The sequence below is a fragment of the Choristoneura fumiferana genome, chromosome 27 (genome assembly GCF_025370935.1).
Source record: "Choristoneura fumiferana chromosome 27, NRCan_CFum_1, whole genome shotgun sequence".
Classification (NCBI taxonomy): Eukaryota; Metazoa; Arthropoda; class Insecta; order Lepidoptera; family Tortricidae; genus Choristoneura; species Choristoneura fumiferana.
Window position 1 is genome coordinate 2,195,945 of NC_133498.1, and position 18,305 is coordinate 2,214,249.

General features: G+C 37.0%; 1 protein-coding gene across 4 annotated transcripts; it reads right to left on the bottom strand.

The window, feature by feature from the left end:
- Window positions 1-4,168: 4,168 nt before the first annotated feature.
- Window positions 4,169-17,709, bottom strand: LOC141443613 (uncharacterized). Of its 4 annotated transcripts, none has more exons than XM_074108954.1 (6): window positions 17,540-17,709; window positions 8,509-8,601; window positions 7,473-7,606; window positions 6,769-6,906; window positions 5,087-5,205; window positions 4,169-4,356 (listed from the first exon to the last, which is right to left on the bottom strand). In XM_074108954.1, the coding sequence occupies exons 1-6, from the start codon at window positions 17,553-17,555 to the stop codon at window positions 4,347-4,349; spliced, it is 510 nt and encodes a 169-aa protein (XP_073965055.1). In that variant the 5' UTR covers window positions 17,556-17,709; the 3' UTR covers window positions 4,169-4,346. The 4 variants fall into 4 exon arrangements, with proteins under 4 accessions (XP_073965055.1, XP_073965054.1, XP_073965053.1 ...); XM_074108953.1 differs by having other exon boundaries at window positions 5,087-5,208; XM_074108952.1 differs by having other exon boundaries at window positions 6,769-6,909.
- Between the last annotated feature and the right edge of the window lie 596 nt (window positions 17,710-18,305).

The following is an 18,305-nucleotide window of genomic DNA, read 5'->3' on the forward strand; positions in this document are numbered from 1 at the left end:
CGGCTCCCGCATACGAGGGGTTAACCGTTTAGAGTTCCGTCCCACCAGATTATTGTATTGTCACGCAATTTACATAAGTATGCCAAATTTCAAGACAATCCAACTACTAGAAGTGGGTCGAATTTAACTTGCAAGATTTGACCCTCACATACATACAAGATACATTGCAAGTTAAATAAAAGCTTATCTACATGCAATACGCTATTATATTCAGACGACTATCAAACGGTATCTGCGGGTGATGTTTTAAAGAGCATTGAAGCGGTGAGGTAGAAAACTTATGACATGCATGTAGTTCAAAGTCAAAGTCAAGTCAAGTCAGTCGTCAAAGTCAAAATACGCCATATCTGTCATGCATGTAGATAAATATGTATGCGGCTATACATAATAGGCATTCACTCGTGATCTTATTATGAAAGCTCTACTCGTACTTTAATGTGCACCAGAATAACTATCAAAATACGCATTGAGTTACGGTCAGTGATTTTAGAGCGGCGGTGAGGGCGGCACTTGTTAAAAACGTGACGCGTGAGTCGCGTCACTGATTTTGGGATGCTTCACCGTGTTTTGAGTAGCAATGTGGCAGGTAAGCGTTAAAACCTTGTGTTTACGTTGCGTCAGTGTATTTTGAGCACCGGTGTGGTCTTTTAACCCATATTTTGTAGTCAAATTCATATGCTGCCAAAGTATAACAAAAACATTTCAAATGACTTGAATCTTCATAATGAACGGTTGAGTTATTTAATGACAGTTGCCAAGAATCATTACAAAATTCAAACAAATCAACATTCTCTCACTCACGTGTCACGCACAACCGTAATAATAACTTTTTTTTTAATTACATACCTAAATGATTCCGACCCGCGCTGCCTGTGTCAATAAACCGATTTCAAGTTCCCACGCGAATTCGTCTAGCTTACTCTAATTTTGGTTTCGAATAATGGCAAGATAATAAAATCATTTTTATTAAACATTTGGTTCGCTGAACGACGGCATTTTAAAAGTACTATATAAAGAATTAGAACTACATGTAGAAATTTAATTTCTTGTCAAACACAATGTATATTGTTATTTGAAATAAATTTTGTAGGTATTTTCGACACGAAAAAAGTATCTTGATTAAAAAAAAAGACGAATGGAACGAACGATTTAGTACTCATTAGAGCGAATGAAGAGGGACGTACGTAGCCTTACATTATCGATTGTATTATACCCTGATCGCTTTCGTTCTTTCATTCAATTCATTAGTGCATTTTATTAGTTTGTCAAAGCATACTTACAGCTTTTTTTCAACGCAACAGAAAAGGGTCACTTCATGGCAAGGTTTAAGTTACTACAGGAAATTTTAAGCCAAATATGGCAGTCTGATATTTATCCTGAATGTAGACACAGCCAACGCGTTTCGACACAGTCGCTGTAATACTAAACGCCTGACGCGGCACACTTGCTTGCTATGTCATAGTCGCTGCTTTACTTTCAAGTTTCGATTACGAAAAAAATAATAGAAAATTGAACAAACAATATTTACAGATAACTCGTTGAAAACTAGATTTTGCTTTAATATGTAGGTATTTCAGCTAAGAAAATATTATTAAGTCAATTTTGGATAACAATAAAAGGTTGGTTTGTTGCGGTGTATAATGAAAAATAGGTACTTGATTTTCATTAGATTTCATTAAAGAAATGACTAGAGATTAAATTTATTTAAATAAATTCGATTATTAGGTTATATTTGTTAGTTGGAATCAATTTAATTGTTTAATAGTTCGAGCAAACACTATGACATAGCAATGGACATCACAGTCATTTATATAACCGGTCTTGCTTATTCTAAACATGTTTACCGGTAGCTATTACAAGTTTCTACACTTTGGTGTGTATGTTTATAAAATTATTATAACAACCAACGTCGAGTAATTCGTTTCTTTGTCAAGCTTGTTCTTACTAACGTCCACTTGCAGTATTTTTAATCTAGGTTTAAGTGGTCTTAAGTCCTGCCAGATCCATACAAGAACTGTCAGTTTAAACCTTAAATCGAGATTTAAAAAAGCCTACAAGACGTCCTTAGCTGTCAAAGATGCTAAGGTTGTAGTTTTAGTTTAAAATTGTCAAATATCAGCATCTACCGGTAAAGGTGTAAAGAACATCGCAAATAAAATCAACACCGACCGACTCAAATTCATTACATAAATATATCTTTTTTAATAGTTTTATACGATTGTACAGTTAGCTACAGAAAATAATCCAGCATTATCAAACGACAAGACCGCGAGGTTCTGGGAAATGCTTGTAGTGGGGACGCTCCTTAATGTTAAGCACTGACCATGCAGTAGTAAATTGATAACTATACGTCTTATGATATATTATTGGTGTTTTAAGACCTTAATAATATGTCACTATACATACACAATTATTTATTATCTTATTCCATCTTACAATAAAGATGGTAATAATAAATGTATAAATTTGATACTCTCACTCAATATTAAACATTTTCTACTTCCACAGTATGAGTTTGAAAGAGCCATCGCATTTGTACATTTCAAGATAAATTTGCTAATTATTAGCAATCAATACATTAGGAAACCATTGCGACGTTTCAAATACCAATATAACGTCATTCTCACGTCCATGGCCGCACTTTTCTAGCGGCTAACTGTACATTTACTCTTATCGACATTATTTTCTTGATTATTGGCTCTTGACTAAGAAAATATCTCGTATTGCTTTAGCTATTTTTACACCAGTATAAAGGTATACGGAGCCCGGAATATGTAGAAATGATTAATATATCTATAATATTTAAATTGTATTGTATGTTAAGACGAGGCACCCAAAAATTATTACCGCATCCGCAATCATCCGCATATGGCTTAAAAGTGTAAGTTTTATCATAAAAAGTACAGCAACCCAATAAAATCATTGTCAGAACGTGATTCACTAAATCACGTTCTCTATCGATTTATCTTGCTTCCTCAATTAGCTCCAGTAAACTTCAGTAAGCTAGTTGAGATAGGAAGATAAATACGGACTTTTCCGACAAAATACGATGACAAAACATTATTCACTATCTGTACCCTAGTTTGCAATGAGGGCTATCGCGAATGAATTCGCCGCTAGAGGCGCTAGTGTAGCGTGAGGTCTCCGAAATGTCAAATCTCATAGTTTTTGGGTGAGCTACGCGGGTTTATTTATAATTAGAATAATTTTGTGAATATTTTGCAATATCTGAAATTAATTATGGCAAATAGGCGTTCCGGGGCAATAATGTCTGTGTTTTGAGACAATTTTGTCTTTCGGAAACCTTTGTCCTCCCTTTTTTCCGAACAAAACGGGGACTTTGCAACACTGTGGCATGCTCGATATTTTTATGCTACGGTTTTGGTGTATTAAATATGATTTTAATCTAAACTTTGTTTTCACGCAACAGTGCGCCATCTAGTGAGACAAAAACGATAGCCCTCATTGCGTCACGTTTGTGAGTGATTAAATAACTAAATGAGCCAATCGCAAGCAACACTGTAACGTCAATCTCTCGATACTAACGCCATCTAGCGATATTTCGCCTTTCAAGAGAACCCTTATTGGAAAATCGGAAAAACATCGAATGCCTCGTCTCACTGGGTCAATCGACTTTTGTTTGTTTGTTATTCTGTCCCGTTGTCCACGAGACAAAAAAAAACTGTTATAATGCTACAAAATAATGGCCATGTTGCTACGACAAAAATGTACGCTCGCTAAATAGGGATGACGACTGGGTTAAAAATATATCATTCTATTTATTCCGACACTTAAATAATGGCAAAATATGGGACACATATTTTTTGGTTTATCAAATTACTAAAAATCGACAAAGGTCATCATCAAACTGCCGGAGTGGGGGGCTTGTGACGTCACTATTAAAATCGTACCATATAGTGACTTCACACGAAACTTCTAAGCACTGTATCCTCGTCATTTTTTGTTTGTAAAACAAAAGAAAAAATACGCGCATAATATTTTTTTAGTATCTAACTGACGGACTAAACAGTTTTTTTTAGTGTCTAGCCTATTTTAACCACAAAAAAATAAAGAGTTGTCTAGGGGACGTAACCATGGCAACCAGGTACAAAAAGTCGATCGACCCTACTAATATTTGTCGCAGTATCCAATGTCCAGTACATATTCAATGTCCAGTACAAAAACCTTCTTAACTTCTACCGTTATTCCGTTTTATGACTACAAGTGAATCTTGGAACGCTGAAGTTGTTGTACCTTTACAAGGGTGTAAGTTAGCTGCACATTATTATTATTGATATAGTTTACCGGTCGTCGGTGTCGCTTGCTTCATCCGCCTGCATCAGCTATTAACGCCACCTGTAATTAATTAGAAACAGTCCTGTGTCAAAATTGACATACTTTTTAGTTCATACTCATTCATTTATTCATTGTAATGTCATGCTACATACAGGTATATATAAGGTGTTACAACTTTGTTTCAAGTCAATCCATGACCCTCCGACAGGGCATACATTAATTCAAGTAGATCGTATAACTACACACACACACGCAAATCAAAACAATCATATCAAATGTAGTTGCATGCCTCTCATTGAAGTACGGGCTAGGCGAGTTACTATTAATTTTAAGTGGTAAATGTAATTACTCTGTACTTTTTTGGTGTGTCTATTAAATAAATAATAAAATCAATAAAATTATTTCAATGAACATGCCAATTTAGGATTAGAATAATTAAAAGAAAAACATTAAGTACAGGATATTGCATTAAAAATTATGTTACTAGTTAATCAAACATTGTAATTTATAATAGTCTCGTCATTTAAAAAAGTTTTATGAAAGCTCGGGTAAAGGATTATCTCAAAACAAGGTCCACACAAAAAGTAGCCATACCTTAAACCAAAACGACTTGTCATGTCAAGTTCAAAATTCAAATGTAAGAGTTATGATAGTGGACCTTATTACAATCCATGTCAAATTCAAATTCCAATGTAATTAACCCGCACAACTGTATCGGCTGGGTTCGAAAGGGATAACGCAGTATGAGTGTATAGTGTATAATGTGTAGTGTATAGTGTATGGTACGTACAGCACTTGGTGCGGCTGGAGCGCGGCGAGGTGCGCGGGCGAGGGCGGCACGCCGGGCGGCGCGGGCGGCAGCAGCGTCTGCGCCAGACCCTCGAAGCGCCCGCCCGCCTCGAACCCGTTCTGCTGTAACACACAAAAACTCACTATCCGCTCACTAGCTCACTACCCGCTCAGTAGCGCAATACCCGCTCACTACCTACCGCCGCTCATTAGCTCATTACCCGCTTATTAGCTCACTATCCGCTCACTAGCTCACTACCCGCTCGGTAGCGCAATACCCGCTCACTACCTACCGCCGCTCATTAGCTCATTACCCGCTTATTAGCTCACTAGCTCACTACCCGCTCAGTAGCGCAATACCGGCTCACTACCTACCGCCGCTCATTAGCTCATTACCCGCTTATTAGCTCACTATCCGCTCACTAGCTCACTACCCGCTCAGTAGCGCAATACCCGCTCACTACCTACCGCCGCTCATTAGCTCATTACCCGCTTATTAGCTCACTACCCGCTCAGTAGCGCAATACCCGCTCACTACCTACCGCCGCTCATTAGCTCATTACCCGCTTATTAGCTCACTATCCGCTCACTAGCTCACTACCCGCTCAGTAGCGCAATACCGGCTCACTACCTACCGCCGCTCATTAGCTCATTACCCGCTTATTAGCTCACTATCCGCTCACTAGCTCACTACCCGCTCAGTAGCGCAATACCCGCTCACTACCTACCGCCGCTCATTAGCTCATTACCCGCTTATTAGCTCACTACCCGCTCAGTAGCGCAATACCCGCTCACTACCTACCGCCGCTCATTAGCTCATTACCCGCTTATTAGCTCACTATCCGCTCACTAGCCCGCTACCCGCTCACTGCCTCACTACCCGCTCACTAGCTTACTACTCGCTCACTACCTCAATACCTACCGCCAGCTGACCCAGACGATCAGCCACGTTCGTATTCGTATTTTTCATACAAATATCTGCCCCGACACGGAAATCGAACCCGGGACCTCAAGCTTCGTAGTCAGGTTCTCTAACCACTAGGCCATCTGGTCGTCAAATAAAAGATTTTTGGAGCGTACATTTATACAAAGTACAAAGAGTGTCTAGAGTTTTTTAATAAATAAAACGAATCATTTTCTTTCGTTCTATCTTTTTTCATCCCGCAACGCAGCGTTCTCTGGGGAACAACGTACGCTAAAAACGTGACGTATGAGGCACCTCATACAGTTTCCCGTGTTTCAACTGTATTTTGAGCAGCAGTATGATCAAGTCTTTGAAGAGCGTTTATACCTGCTGAGCTGGCAACTTCGCATTTTTGTTAGTTTTTCTAGATAATTCCATAAAAATTGAATAAATGTAGTCTGTTAGAACTGTTCTTAATATATAAGTTAATGTGTCTACTGCAATAATTATGCGTGACAACTTTTATTTTCGTTAAAAACCGTTAATAAACATTTGTTCATTTTCATCACGAATAATTATTGGAGTAGACACTTTAACTTATATACTAAGAACAGTTCTATAAGACCACATTTTTAATTTTCATTCAATTTTTATGGAATAATCGAGAAAAACTATCAAAAATGCAACATTGCCAGCTCAGCAGGTATAAACGCTCAGGCGACTGCTGAATGAATGAGCGTCATCTTAGCTGGATTATCTGACGCTATACGTTACCGTACCGGTATCATGATGGTGGGGCGCAGGGGCTGTATGGACGGCTGGACCGGGTAGTACGGGTAGTACTGCACCGGGTACCCGATGTACCCCGGGTAGCCGGCCGCCGCCGCCGCGTACATCGCCGCTGCGGGACTGTACATCTGCTGGAAACGAGATGACACTAATTAGGTGTAAGTTTCAGAGTACGGAGGCATTGTATTAGGCCTTCTGCAAAAGTAATATTATGACTGCATAAGTTTGTGAGTTTTTTCTAAAGCCCTCCTTTTTTACTATCTAAGTAAAGCCACTATTATTTCGAAAATACAAACTGAAACATATATGCACAGAAAAACCAGAAAAAGAGACCAGCGCTGGGAATCGAACCCAGGTCCTCAGCATTCCGTGCTGCGTGCTATACCGCTACACCAACACTGGACAGGAGTACAGACACAAATTTCCCCTATGCACCACATATCTCAGCTGGTTTGTTTCTTATTTACACTATTATTCTCTGCACTTTCCACTGTCACTGCCCCCCCAAAAAAAAATCTACCGGTTCGGAAAAACCTCTGATGAGCATAATCCGGCAAGCTCAACGAGTTATACTTTTTTTTCTCGTCTCGCAACGTCTTCGGGTGCCGCGCGTCGCAACGAAATATACTAACTTGTGTTATTTATATGAGAATGAGGGACAGTAAAAACTGAAACAGATTATGGTGATAGTTACCGGCAGTTGTTGACTCAGCGCCGGGATGGCCTGGTGGTGCTGCAGCTGGTCGTAAGGCGGCGGCGCGTACATGGCGCCCCCGGCGCCCGCGCCGGCGCCCCCGAACGTCATGCCGTACGGAGACCCTCCTGCCACTGTTCATAATAATGTTTTATTTCGTTTTACAAAAGGTAATAACGTAATATTACAATTTTGTGCCAAAAAACTAGATCATACAACACACACTTAATTTAATGAACTAAAACAATTACTTTGCTCTTCCGCGATCTTATCGGTTAATCGACTTTTATTTATGTTATTCTGTCCTTTAGTCCAAGAGACAACAGTGCCAGTTTCTTAAAAAAACTGTAATAATATATATAAACGTGCTTAGGAGATAGTCCATAAGATAATGGGCTTTTAACTACGACAAAAACATGAAAACTTGACTTCGGAGTCAATAATATTTTTGAGAGAAAGTGAATCTTAGGAACCACCATTGTATCGACCAGCAAGGCTACTACGAAACTCGCAACTCGAAGTTAGTATCATACCGTCCCTCTCGCTCTCGTATTAAATAGTATAGGTGTCAGAGACCGCACGACACGAACTTCGAGTTTCGAGTTTCGTAGTAGCCCTGCAGTTCTGAAAGGGATATTAGTATCAAAATATTTTGCCATGCCTACTAACCTACAAATTCGGTCACCGCATAACTAAACACTTTTTTCTATTTGAACAAGGCTCTGCTTGTTTTTGTTTGAATTTACTTATCATGATTAAAATAATCTGTGGCACACCACTTTTCATTGTTTCGCCCATGTTTCAGCAGTAAATTTCTAAAAAACTATTTTAACACACGAAGGTACTAAACTCAACAAGTCACAGAATAGATACATACAAGCGCAAGTGTCTGTTTTCTTATACTCTTTGGTCTGTTTGCCCATGGCATTTGAATAATGTTGCCAATAAATAATAGCTAGGTTCAGCTATCATTAGCCAAACTATAGAAACGCAGACTAATCATCCTTTACTCTTTTCACATCAGTGTCCCACATACCTCCATACTGTGGCGCTGCCTGATGCGGCGGAGCGGGCAAGAACGGGCCCTGAGGCGGCTGTGGCTGCGGGTACGCGCCCAGCGGCGGCGTGACTGCAACAACGGACTCGTCACGCGACCGGCACGACCGACCCGACCGCGACACGACACGACCCGACCAACTTTAACACTACTATGTAGTGGGAACAGTTACGGTGAGGGATCTCCTTAGTAAAGCGCACGATTAAATCTTGCTTAATCTGATTGTAATCAGTTTTAGAGGCTTTATTTTCTAACGCGCGCGCCATCTCAATGTCATTCATCATCTCTTTCTACCATAGTACTGTTTGTTTGACAGAGAAATGTTGAATGAAATTGTACGTACTGTTGTGTGAAGAAGCCTACAGATCCTCCATTGGTATTATATATTCAGGCTTCGAGTGTCTATCAACTTGAAAATGCCTTAAGAAGCTAGTTTTAATCGTATGTTATCAGGCATTATTGTGATGCGTTGTAGTTGGCCAAAATGTCAAACCAGTGCACTCAACGAACCGAAACACCGAAAAAATAAATTGCTGAATTATTTGGCAGTAAAATTTCAAGTCCGGCTTGTTGATGTATGTTGATGTTGACATATAGCACAAGTACGGGTCTCTAATAAGAAAATCCTCATAACATGTCGGTCGCGATTCTAGGTCGTTTTCGCGCCAAAGCGCGCCTTAACCCAAGCCCGAGCATTCACGCTTGACGCAGCGGTGTGGCCATACTAAAAATATGATTTAAAAAAAAACTAAAAAATAGGGTCTAAGACTAAGATCGTAAAAATAAGACAGCGCTCAATACAATTGATTCTAAGTAGTATGATTGCATTGGGGAGCAACTTGTAGTCATGTTCAATCACAATTGTAAGCGCTCTTTACTGGAAACACGAGATAGAAACAAGTTGCCGTCCATCTTCCAACGAGAATAATCGAAGTTTTGGAACTGTTTATTTTTTTTAGTATGGCCTTGAAGTGGACGTAAATTGACATGATTTCAATAAAAAATGATTATTTTCGGTCATTTCCGTCCACGGTGCGCGTCACTGACGTCATTGTTAACGACAAGCGATGCCCATACAACGCAATACATAATTATGGATATTTGGAGTTTCTTCAAACCAACTTTAGTCTCGAAAAACAGCGCTAATGGAGCCAACTATCCGCGCATAGATCGACTGACGAACCAACACGAAAGCACAAAACAACAACTACCACCAAATACGAGTACACTAAATATAATTGCCTCTGATTTACCGTTAGCGCTGTTTTTAAACGAAGAACGCCATCTAGTTTCGTTTGAAAAAACTCATCAGCAGGTGACATCTTCGGTGCAATTTTGGTAAATTGCGCCGAAGGCTAAGTAGGATACCTCAACACGTTCGTGGCACCTACCGTACGTTATTTACAATGCATTCCTTCATGATCACACTAGCTACAGGCGTAGCAGCTAACGGAGACTGTATTGAAGGCTAGGTGGCAAGTGACCATCATACTACATCCGCCGTCTCTTTCAGATTAGACTAGGTAGAAACAGACGGGAGATGTTGGTACAATAAAGTTTAGTATGCGGAACGCTATGTTCCTTACAGTTTTCTCTCTCGCTAAAGATCAATAACATCCTCCGTTAGTGATGTCAACTCCAAAGGTTACTAAACACTGTTGCATTTTTTTTATTTTCATTGGGAATAGTAAGTTATACAAGCAATAGTGAATAAACATTGTTTGGGGTGGGCAGTAGGTACGCCTGAAACCGACTGTGCGAGTGGTAACGTACAGTCAGAAGTTTTAGTCAAGCCAAGTGCAGTGTTCGTAGCGAGTGTGATCATTTCAGTATTAAAAAGGACTTAAATAAAAAAAAAACAATCACACAATAAGGAACCTTTAAGAAAAGACATTAATTTATTATTTCTATTGTATGTCATTTACTCTGAACTTTGGATAAAAATTATAGTCTAAATTGATTTATCTGAAATTCAGAGAAATAAAACCACCAGAATGGTGGCGGAACGTGATTACGTGATACATGTTGTGAACATTCCTTGAAAAAAAAAAACAATATTTATATTTATAACTATCCAAATAGCTAATCGAAACACAGTGTACCAAGATTTCTTGTTCAATCATCTTATTGAATCATTTCTCATACATTTTGCTGTTGATTTAAAAAGCGATGCAGAAAAAGCATAAAACTTATGATGGGTGCGTTGAAGGACAGAGAACATGCAAGACAAACAAAACAACTAAACAAAAATCATGCTTCTAAGACTAGGACTAACTATCAAACTGAACTAAAACAAAACAATGTCTCACAGCAAAATATTCCGACATGCCTAAAACGCTAAGTAACAGCAAAATTAATGTACCAATCGCAAGTTACAAAAATCCTGGTATTGCCCATAAAAACTATCTTAAAACGCTACGTTTAAGTATACCATATTTAGTTACTATTCAAAACAAAATTACTCGTTATAATAATAAGTATTCAAAACTCTTTAAAATAAATTCATTTACCACCTAAAATTTGAAATATTTCAACACATGTAAACGGCCATCTCAACTTTTCTTTACAGTTAGCCACTTTCATTGATATGGTATACTTCAAAATGGCAGACACATTTAACTGTCAATCAAACGGTAGCTTAACTTTGTAATACCGCAATAAGCAAGGATTTGTTGTTACACTGACCATCTTGTCATTCACATACAGTCGCCAACATTCTAAACTGATCATTCGTGCACCTTACGACACGTTGTCAGAGTTTTGGCGACTATAAAGATCAAAATAACACGTCTGGCATTGACTGTCCAGCAGATCTGCATAGTGTATGAACTGTACTAATGATGAGAGTTTCTAATGACTGATTTTTAAACCTATTAGCTTTATGAGTTTTAAGGCCAAAGCTTGGACTGAACTAAAGCCAAAACCAATCATGTCGTCAACATATATTATATTATAGCGGCAGACACTAGAAAGAAAACGAAAATCATTTCTATAAAGACAGAAAAGCCTGCCGATACTTATAATTACAAATGTTCAGGTCAATATAACATCAAATCCTTTAGGGGGAAACGTGTAATGAAATCAAAAGGGACTCCAAGCCCTAGAATCCTGTAGTCCTGTAAAAGAGACGATTAAATTGACGAAAGTAAACAATCGAAAGTGGATCCTAGAAAAAAAAGGTGTAAAAGAAGTCATGTTAGAAGTGGTCGGATAAAAGTGAGACCTCTGGCATACTTCCCTGTCCTTCTAAAGCTTAGTTAAGCATGCAGTCCGTGACAGTTATAATGCCACAGACAAAAATGCATGTAGACTACAACAAACGGGGAAGATACTGTCTCTTTAACGTACCTCTTTTATTTCTGAAATCTCGGAAATTTAACGGATAATACTTTTGTACGTTTGTATAATCTGCACGCATACTCTTATCCTATTCGCACACACAAACACTGTGACATTCCTGATAATAATTATACCGATTCTATATGACCGCTACAATTTTAAACATCAAAACACCATACAAATTATAACCCCGTCAAACGCTTTGTCCGATACCTCATAAAATAACGAAAAAGCTAGGAAAAGAAGTTAGAATTATGGCGTAAAACAAAAATATTTGTCTTGATCTTCTTGAAATTCTGGGAACGGAAAAAAACACAAGGACACTTGTATAAGTTGAATTCGCTATATGCAAGCTGCACGATATGTCAACGCATGTAAATGGTCGTTTTATTATAGCATAAACACGTTTCGTCAGTTTGCGTGGGAGGACAAAGAGAAACCAACAATAGCAGACTCGCGGTCATTGGTTTTTTTATGCAAAAATGACCTCTGATTGACCCTTATCCCTGCCTTACGTGCTGGGAAGCGAAAATAGGACTACAGGTTGGGTGGTTCAGTAATAGCACATTGGCTTTAAATTTGAAGCTCTAAATTGTAAAGTTACATTTTGACATGAGCCATGAGCTCATGTCCTAACTTTGGAACGGGGCAGGGAAAACCATGGGTCGGATACATATTTACTGACTGGAGATCACTACTTTTGAAATCACATTGATCAGAAATATTGGTTAAAATCGGTTTATTGCTTTCAAATAATTTTTTCGGCAAACTAGTAAGTACACAAGATTAATTACAGTTACATTTTTCTCTTTACTCTTATCTTTACTAATATTCAAAATACGAAAGTTTGTAAGTGTTCGTTTACTTGTTACCTCTTTACGTCTAAACCGCTGAACCGATTTAGATGAAATTCCGTACCTATACTATACAGATAGTTTTCCGAGTCCCGAAGGACTTACCTAAGGAAGGGACAGTTTTCATCCGGAAAAATTGCACAGTTCCCATGGGATAGCGATAAACGAATTCTACGCGGAGTTCAGGAAATCTTCGAATCTAACTTCTCAGACTATTTTTTATTGAAGAGTTGTTTGATTATATGAAAAAATGTAGCGGTCATACAAAAGACTGTACACAACTAAAGTGACATACAGCCGGAAATTATGATATTACAATTCTGTCAGACATATATTATAGAAACTGGTACAAAAATATTAATGGACACAATCTAAAATGTACAGGTTATTTTTTTGTATCAGTTTTACCATCACCGTACTTTAATAATATCCACGTAAAATGTGGACATAAACAACTCGGTTTTTTTTTATCCAAACCGATGTGTTTATGGTATGTTAGTATAACACACACATTGTTAAACTAGGGAAGATTAATTTATGCATTATATGCAATAATGCATAATTCAAATCTCCGTATCAGACACAAAATTTCAAATTACAATTTTGTGCTAAATATGGAATCTTAAAAAATACATTTCATAAATAAAACAGTAGTAGCTTATGTCTGAGGCTTTGCCCCGTAGACAGGTAAAGAAAATGTAGGCTTCTTACCTCATGGGGATTTTGAAAAATCCTGGGTACCTCTATGATCATTAACCCTTAAAAGGTAGAGGCGATTTAGCGACATTTGACGATGCATTCACTTGGAAATTCAACCTCACCGTATTAGTAACCCATTGTAATTATTGAAAATATTACTAGCTTTAAAAATATCCTTTGTCAGGTATGTAGGTATTCGATAGCTGATTTTGATTCTGTGGTAGTAAGCTTCAATAAATGGGGCCTTATTAAGGGTTAAGAAATGTGTCTGCTAATATTCAAGTCTATAGCTAATCCTCTTGGCTGTACGTTGTCTGTCTCAATCAATCAGCCAGCTAGTCAGTCACGTCACTTTTTTGTACATTAATAAGGAAAAAGCTAAAAAATCAATGAATCAAACAAAATACTGGCTAAACCTAATTTTTATCAAACTGATTTGAAAAGGAATAGATTCCGCGTTTTACAAAGTACTGATTCGATTTTAATAAAATTTATAATATAATAAGGATTGCTTCTAAAAAAAAATACACAAATAGGTTCATTTGTCTCAAAAAAGAAATAAAGTAGTGCTGAGCTGAACATACATTTTCTTTACGACGATACTATTTACATTTTACTAAATAATAAAAGTACCTAGATACACCATTTGCGTATTTCTTAAGATTCCATTCATTCAAAACAAATGATGTAAAATGACGCTCTTTCAACCTGCTAGAATAACAAAATGGCGTCATCACATCCTTTGTTCTGAATAATTATTATCCTAAGTTAGCTTAAGATTACTAGTTCTTAAACAAAACTCAAATTGATGTCCTATTAATTATAATGGAACATCTTGAGACAAAAAAACTAGTTTTTTTTTTATTCAACTGTGTTAGTGTCTCTTTATGTGCGAAAATTCTAGCAACAAAAACCAAACAATGATTGCCCATTTTTGAAAATGTTTATGGCCAATCATTATTAAAAAAAAGTGTAAAAAAAACAATAAGAAAAAAATAAGCTGTGGAACTAAATGTGTACAGAAAAAGTAAAGTAAATTATAGCAAAAACACATAGATGGTTCAAAATCAAATTACAATGAGATATATCCATATCAGTGGTGGATAACACTCTCTTACACAACTTATTTTTTTTTAATTTTAGTGTTAACTAAGAACCATTCAAGCGTGTATGTGTGTATGAGTCTGGAAAGAACATTTTATTACACCATACAAATTTCAAGCCAAAAACTACTTTACAGCAAACTGTGCCAACCAGACTGTATCTGTTTTGGTCTTTCCAGAGTAAAACAAGTACCAAAAAAAAATATATATTTAAAAAAATATTATTTGTTTCATATTTTTAAGTAGGTACATAAACACTTGAAAGGTTTAAAAGAAAAACTAGTGAGGAATTGAATGCTGCTTTTTATTAACCCCCGACGCAAAAAGAGGGATGTTATAAGTTTGACTGCTGTGTGTCTGTCTGTGGCACGGTAGCTCTTAAACGGGTGGATCGATTTGAATGCGGTTTTTTTATTTGAAAGCAGGTTTTCTAGCGATAGTTCTTAGACATGTTTTATTTATCAAAATCGGTTCAGCCGTTTTTGAGATATTGAACTTTGAAGTGAGAAACTTTTTGTTGGTTAGGTTATTTTAAGTTTTTATTTTACTTCATTTTGTGTTTAAAGTGCTAAAAGTGTTGAGTTGGTTGACCTGTTGCGAAAATAATCTTGATCTTCATATCATAACACAATCTGACCCTCGCCCCCACTCCCACTCCCATTCATCAATTCATAATATCATTTCAAATTATAGAATGATATGAATGAGGCCTGTTTTTTTAATCTTCTATATGATTGGTATGATAAAATATATAATATTTCGCGAGGATCTTATTAATTTTAACCCACCACTGTACCATTTTGTAAAAAATAAATGACAGAAACAGCACAGATTGATGGACATATAGTATTTTTTATTAATGTTAGAAAGCACATATGGGTTGGTATGGTACCTACCTATTTTTACTCCTTACTTATTCCAAGAGAAATTTTTGCTCCATGAATGGGTTTTATTCAAAAAAATATTTTCACATTTTATTAAAAAAAAAAAATGAAATAATCATCATACTCATCTAACTCACTGTATCATCATCAGTGGATCACTGAAGATACTGAAGATTCTTTAGGTTGAGTCTAGCTAGTCAAACTTGAACGTAAATGTTTTAAATTTGATCTAAAGCACTTCATTAGACTTGTTACTTTCATTGTACTGTCTGTTTGTTTCCGCGTTGTTTGTCTGTTTGTATTAGTTTTTGTATCTAAATGACTGTCTGGAAGAGGTTGCTTATAAGTAACAAGACCGCTATTCTCTACCTTATTTTTTTTTATTTTTACTACTGTACTGATTTGTGATTGTGATGTTCAATAAAGAATGTTTGTATTGTATTGTGCTGACACATTTTTAGTTTGACATAAATAATTAAATATTTATGTTTAAATCTAGCAGCATGCAACTCTCCACTCAATGTTACAATCAACACATACAACCGCCCACACTTCGTTACGCACATATCATATATCTGTCTCTTCTATGTATGTTTCAAAGTAAAAAAAGAAAGAAAAATGTCTATAGTGAATCATTACATGAGCACTAGTCGGCTGGAGCTGCGCGGTCGCCGCCGGGGTCCTGCGGCGGGCTGAAGGGGTGTTTCATTATCAACATGGTAAACCTAGTAAGGCCCGGTGGCCCCACATCAAAGTTCACAAACAGGCTTGGGCTTTATTAGGTTATGGCAGAATTGCATGGATCTAAAAGGGCCTGTCCGTTGATTACAAGTAAATTCTTGTAAAAAATGTAAACATCTAACAGTTTTTAACGATTCAATTAAATTAGACATATTTTTCATGGGTCATATACCTGTGATCATGAAGCCTGAAGATGGTTGGATGTATTGAAACCAGAATAATAATCACCACGGTTTACACACCAGTGTCTGAGGCGGAAGTAAAAACATGGTGTACGGACTAGCCCTGTACTAGACCAATGTAAATCTGCCGTTATATTGAGGGAGCCACAATGTTAAGGAGAATTTGAAGAAAAAAAAGATTCTAGTACCAACCACCTACTATTTTTAGTAGCAATGGGTCAGCAGTTGAAATTGGTGGAAATGAAATTGTTAGCCAATGTATAATTTGGTAACTCGGATGACTGTGTAAATTACACAGTACTTTGTTTCAAAGGTGTTGAAACTTGTTCATAGAATACGGAATTTAAGAGAAATAGTCAAATGTATAAGCAATTCCTCTATTATTTTACTACTTTCTGAATAGTAAAAGAGGAATTTTTCAAGTAATTATAAGTTTGTTGATGATTATTTCTTCAGTAAAGATGACTATCATACATTCTGTTAAGGGATAGGACATTGTGACCCCCTGTTATCAGTGGCCAACACCACTTACCAAATTTGGCTGAAAAAGCCAAACCTTTGCCTTCAAAATTGGAAAATAACTGAATAAAAATTTTCTTATGTTAAACAAGCTAAGTACCTATCATGAAATGTTGAGCATTTGTAACACCATCAAGGCCGCATAGTAATGAGATATTGAATTCAAATCTTTAGGATTTCTGTTGCCTTTACTATCATATAATCTCATGAGATCGTTATAACATCAAAAATTACTAAATGGCTACGGTATTATAAGAAAAAGCGAGAAATTCACAAAAATGATCGCAGTTTTTTTTTCTTGTAATTTTCTACGCCCTGGGAAACACTGCCTACTTTTCTTGAAAATACTAGCGCTTTTTCTAGAGATGTCGTCTCGTGTATGGCAAATATGACAAAATTTTACTGGTAAAGGGTTGAAATGTCGCAAATTCGGAACATTCTTCGATCCTACAGACAATCGGGATGAAATTGGACGACCATCTTGGATCACCAGATTATCGATCTACCGCAACAAAGTGCGAATACATTAGCATTACGTTAATACTGTAAAATAAGCTCCGAACCATCAGTTCAGGGCGATTACGAGACGCAGGAAGTAGAAATTGTAACCAAGGTCTCAATGGCGTTGCATATGCCAACACAAAGTAAAATAATAAAAGATAAAAAGTGAAATATAAGCGCATAAATACCTTTTTTGTCTGCCATTTATTTAACTAACGATTACGTATTAGGTTAAACAAGAAACAACAGTATAACTATTGAAATTATCGAGGAATTGCGATAAATTTAACGCAGTCGCGGACGGTGTACGCTTCAACGATTATTCTTCGCAGCAATTCTGAAAAGCTAGTGATGTGCGCTCAGTGCGCTTGACGTTTTCAATCGATCGACTAAAGTAGTGCTGTCAAAAACTTGACGTCTCTGCATCGTCTCTGCTTTCTATAAAACATGAAAATTAATTCATTTACATTCATTAATTCATTTTTTACTGAAATCGTAATGGATATTTTTGGAGCTAAAATTATTATTATGAAATGAACAGTTTAAAAGTTATTTTAATAGAGATTTCAATAAGTGGCTATGTATGTCAGCTAGCCATGTCAAACACAAACTTCGCAAAGCCTCGCAAACACGCTCGCGAGCCGCATTACCTAGCGGTTTAAGAAATTGATTCGGGCTGTAGGAAAGTACTCAGTGGGCTGCAACCGGCTGCACGTTGGACATGATTGGGCTGGTCTACGTAACGCTGACATAGGACATGTAACCAGCGTTATTTAAAAACTTAAAAACTCTTATTTTATTTTTAATGCATTCGTTACAGAATCACTTTCGTCCAAGTATGTACAGTGCCGGTGAATGCGGTGGCTCAACAAGAATACATATTGTTGAAAGGTTATACAATACGGAACATTTTGCTACAATATTAAAGTATATACTTAAGTTGTACAACTCTGT

Coding starts and splice junctions, on each gene's coding strand:
- LOC141443613 (XM_074108951.1), bottom strand. Junction 7,607..8,508: donor GGCAGCGCCACAGTATGGAG/GTATGTGGGACA, acceptor TATTATGAACAG/TGGCAGGAGGGTCTCCGTAC. Junction 6,910..7,472: donor CGCTGAGTCAACAACTGCCG/GTAACTATCACC, acceptor TCTCGTTTCCAG/CAGATGTACAGTCCCGCAGC.